The 4,214-nt window shown below is 45.8% G+C and overlaps 1 protein-coding gene across 1 annotated transcript in view; it reads right to left on the bottom strand.

Annotated features, from left to right (window-relative positions):
* LOC119270009 (histone deacetylase HDT1-like) overlaps positions 1-2,794 on the bottom strand; it is a 4,160-nt gene extending 1,366 nt beyond the window's left edge. The window contains exons 1-9 of the mRNA XM_037551950.1: positions 2,633-2,794; positions 1,845-1,912; positions 1,538-1,743; positions 1,427-1,449; positions 1,275-1,331; positions 1,039-1,175; positions 558-635; positions 375-471; positions 22-189 (exon numbers count right to left, since the gene is read on the bottom strand). Coding sequence (XP_037407847.1) covers positions 22-189; positions 375-471; positions 558-635; positions 1,039-1,175; positions 1,275-1,331; positions 1,427-1,449; positions 1,538-1,743; positions 1,845-1,912; positions 2,633-2,657 — 859 coding nt within the window. The 5' untranslated portion in view covers positions 2,658-2,794. The remainder of the gene's footprint in view (positions 1-21; positions 190-374; positions 472-557; positions 636-1,038; positions 1,176-1,274; positions 1,332-1,426; positions 1,450-1,537; positions 1,744-1,844; positions 1,913-2,632) is intronic.
* Between the last annotated feature and the right edge of the window lie 1,420 nt (positions 2,795-4,214).

Below are 4,214 nucleotides of genomic sequence, written 5' to 3'. Positions count from 1 at the left end.
CCGTGACGTGGACATGATCACCTGACTTACGAGCCTGTTTTGCTGCCGGATGAGGGGTCGCAACGCGGACATGGTCACCTGACTTACCAGCTTGTTTTGCTGCCGGATGGGGGGTCGCAACGTGGACATGGTCACCTGGCTTACGGGCCTGTTTTGCTGCTGGATGAGGGGTCGCGACATGGACATAGCCTGCACACAAGTTATTCATAAAGCAGTGAGATTCCTGTGCCTTTAAAAGAACAATGCAAGTTCAGCAGATTAAATAAATACTTCCTCCGTCCCAAAATAAGTGTCTCAACTTTGTACAAAGTTGTACTAAGCTTGAGACAGTTATTTTGGGGCGGAGGGAGTATAAAATAAAGATCACTTCACACCAGTTTTGTTGCCCGTAGTTGGTGTTGCTATCTTTGCCCTCTTCCCCTGGGGTGTATTCAGAGGTGTTTCCATTGGATTATAATCGTCCTTTGTTCTCTAAACATGTCAAAACAGAAAGAGTTTCAGGATTTTACGAAATGATAAGGCATCAAAATAACAGGTCTCTTTGAGCAATCTCGCACCTTTCGAGGATAATCCACATCTTGATCAGAACTCTCATTATCAAGGCCATCACTGGAATTCTGCATACCAGTCTTATCCTGCAAACGTATTCAGCATCAGGGGACTTTAGTTTTCACACCTACCAAATCCATGTCAGGTTTCACAACCAACAAAGTATCAACTCCCTAGGCCACTGATTGGGCTGCTACAACCACTATTTGTGGATCTGTCATCCAACTAGAATTGAATGTGGTAGGTTGCATAAAAGTAAGTATTGTGTGCACACATGGAAACACTGATCATATACTTGAAAAAAAGCTGTCAAAATGAATGCATAGTCCATGTTAACTATTTTCAGTTACATGTTAGAATGTTCACTGTACTTATTTACCAACATTCTCCCTGCACAATCCAGAACAACAAGAGCAAGAAAATAAATCATACAGGAAACAACAGTTCCATCATAACCCACGGCTGATTATTCTTAGCAAAGATACAAACCTTATCATCTCCTTTTTGCTTTCCAGGACTATTTGTTTCCTCAACTTTAGCCTTTGGTATAGAGGATGGAGCATCAGCAGGCCTTGGTGCAATAAGAAGATTATTGGCACCATGTGTAGCTTCATTGTTTTTGTAACCTGAAAGTAAATAATGTCAAACATGCCAAGGGTCAATGCGGCATGTTTTCATTCTAGAACTCTTAAACAACAACTGTTATGCATAGGAAAAGAATATACCGTCTGTATTGATGTCTAGTGGAATAGCCAATGGAACCTCCTCATCAGAATCAGCACCTGAAACATCAGATATACGGACGTTATGCCATGTTATCAACTGTACAAAGAAAACATCATAGATGCCCAATACTAAAATGAAAAACAATATTTACCTTGTTTAGTACATGAGTGAAATGTGACTACAGACAGGAAAACAGTTAAAGAACACAAATGTATATTCAAGCTACTTAGCAAACACTGAAGAAAGAAATGTGGAAGGATATCTTTTGATAATATCAAATTTGTAGCCCATAAAGCTGATGTTGCTGGTCATTGAGGAGTGGAACAGCTCAAACTCCTCTTTGAACACCAGATCAGCTAAAACATGAGGATGATTATCAACTGAAAGTGTGCCAAGCATAATCCTTGTATCGTCAATTTTGACAAAAACTTGCACATCCTCTTCTGCCTTGCCAGGCTCCAATGCTATCTGTAGTAAACGAGAAAAGCAAATACCTGAAGAGTAAGCAAACTTGATCCACCTACAAATAAGCTAGAAGGGCACTTATAAATGAAGCGTGTAAAACACACCGTCGAAATGTGATAATGTGAATCTCCTGGGTCACACTTCACTGTCTCTCCAGGCTTGACGACAACTCCTAAAATGTTATCATTCATGCAGAGTAGCCATTAGTCATTTAACAAATATATGGGAAATTAGCAAACACAAATATCTGTTGCTTTCTGAAGCGCCCCAGAGAAATATGCACCGCACATTATTACGGCAAGCAGAATGGGGATATTTCTTCACACAGAACAGAAACAATGCATTGGCGGCGCTACACGAACAATTACCAGAGCATGCTCATCTTCAGAAGAAATGCAGGTCACAGCACAACATATACCGAAGCTGACAACACATTACTATGTAGGTTATGACTACTGAGAGTACTACCATCCAACCAGATATCCATGAGACTATTGTTCAGACAAACCAAACCCAGACCAAGGAACAACAAGCAGGAAACCACAATGCTCCATCCAGATCAAGACAGAGTAGCCACAGCACTCTCCCTATACCAACACACGGTATGCACTCGTGAGCCAACGGAATAAGGGACATGCGAAACATGGACTGTAGGGTCCCTGACGGACATGAATGCGCTACTTTAAACAAACAGGGATCGGTCAGAAACGAGGAACCCTAGGCAGGAACAGGCCGCGTAGATCCCCCAAGCGGTGGACGGAACCCGCCACCGCCGGAATTACCCCCCGCCGATCAGATGCGGCGAAATGCACGAGCGGCACGGGGGCACCGGAATTGGACCGCGCGAGCAGATCGGGGGCGAAATCGGGGGGTTCGGGAGGAGGATACGCACCCCAGAAGCGGTGGTTCTCCGTCATCTTCCCGGGCGAGGGAGGCCGGCTGCTTCCGCCGCGCCTTCCCCGTGATTTCCCTAGGGTTCTGGCGGAGACGGTGGCCGCGCTGCGGAGGGGAGCGGGGGAGGGGAAGCGGGGCGAGGGGTGTGGTGCTTCCTCGGGTTTATGGAATGGAACGGCCGAGGGTTTGGTTGGTTTCGCCCCCGCGGCCCGTCGTGTTCGCGGCCTATGACAGTGGGTCCAGGCGTGTTTTCTCCATCATCTTTTTTCGAGTTTCGATCGCCTTGGCCGAGTTTCGTACTGTTGAAGGTGTTTTTCCAACCTATTCTTTTTTTAGGGGAGATTTTCCAACCTATTCGTCGATTATTTATTAGGAAAATCTTTATAGTGAACTTCCATTTCGGATTTTCTCGCCGACTCATTTCAAGCAGTTTGCTATGTCACGTTAAAGGTGTACCATTAGGGCATCTTCAACGCTAACCCACAAACAGACACAATATTTGTTCGAAAATCAGTTTGGGACGGTATCCGGTTACTGATATACGAGCCAGCCATCTAACCCTGTCCCCATCCATTTCAAAACAAATTTGAACAAGCCGGACTGTACGTGCTAATAAGCACGAAATGAGAACCTTCCGCCATCCTAAATAGTCATGTTTTTCACTTTCCGCGCTGATATGCTAGTACTAAATCACTTGAAGAAAATAAAGAGTACTCCTGAAAAAATGAAACAAGTGCTTCCGCCAAACATGATGTGAGATGTGAATGGCGGAAAGTGATGTCACATGTGTTTGGCGTTACTTGACCTACCCCCATGTTTGCCTTCATCTTTCGCCAAACAAACAAAATTAGCAACGGCTTTCCACCATTCAGACTGAGAGAGAGTCATGTGGTGCCCTTTGGTTGGGCAGACGGATGAGCGGACTACCGCAAAGCCCCTCCCCCTCTCCCCCACGTTTTGGTTCCACTTTGTTGGAAAAACATGGTGCGTACCGCTCGGTGGATCAATACAAGCCCGTGTTAGATGGCTTCCGGTGTCCGGACCGCATGGTTCGAACATATGCAGGCGGTTTAGGGTCAGCGTTGGAGATGTCCTTAGTGACATCAATACATCACTATTCCTTTAGTTTTCCTTCCCTAACCATAAGCGGGTAGGCTAACCTCTATCATTCAGACTTTCCCGGCGAGTTTGTGGATTCGCCTCTCCTCTGTCTGCCTCCAGCAGCCGGTGGCCGGGAGGGGAATCCCGGTGCCTCCGATCGGGTTAGTAGCTTAGGATACAAATTTTAGTCCTCGCGGGTGCACCGCTTGGGTAAATGACGATTCTTCTTCTTCGAGTTTGTCTTCCAGGCTCCGCTCCTCCTCGAGTTCGTCCATCTGGACGTAGTTGATGGAGCTCGATGTAGATTACATGTCGTCTCCTTGAGGCGGTTAGGTTAGGGTTTCTCGTCATGTGGCACTGGTCCATAGGGGCACATGCACAAAGACTTCTCGGCTGTCATAGATAAGGTCAAACCGGCTTCGGTAAGGGAGCGACAATAATGGTCGTTGAGTGGTCTCAGAATTTTGATGTAACTTTTA

The sequence above is a fragment of the Triticum dicoccoides genome, chromosome 3A (assembly GCF_002162155.2).
Source record: "Triticum dicoccoides isolate Atlit2015 ecotype Zavitan chromosome 3A, WEW_v2.0, whole genome shotgun sequence".
Lineage (NCBI taxonomy): Eukaryota > Viridiplantae > Streptophyta > Magnoliopsida > Poales > Poaceae > Triticum > Triticum dicoccoides.
The sequence above is the reverse complement of the archived record's forward strand: the minus strand, read 5'-3'. Positions and strand labels throughout refer to the sequence as shown.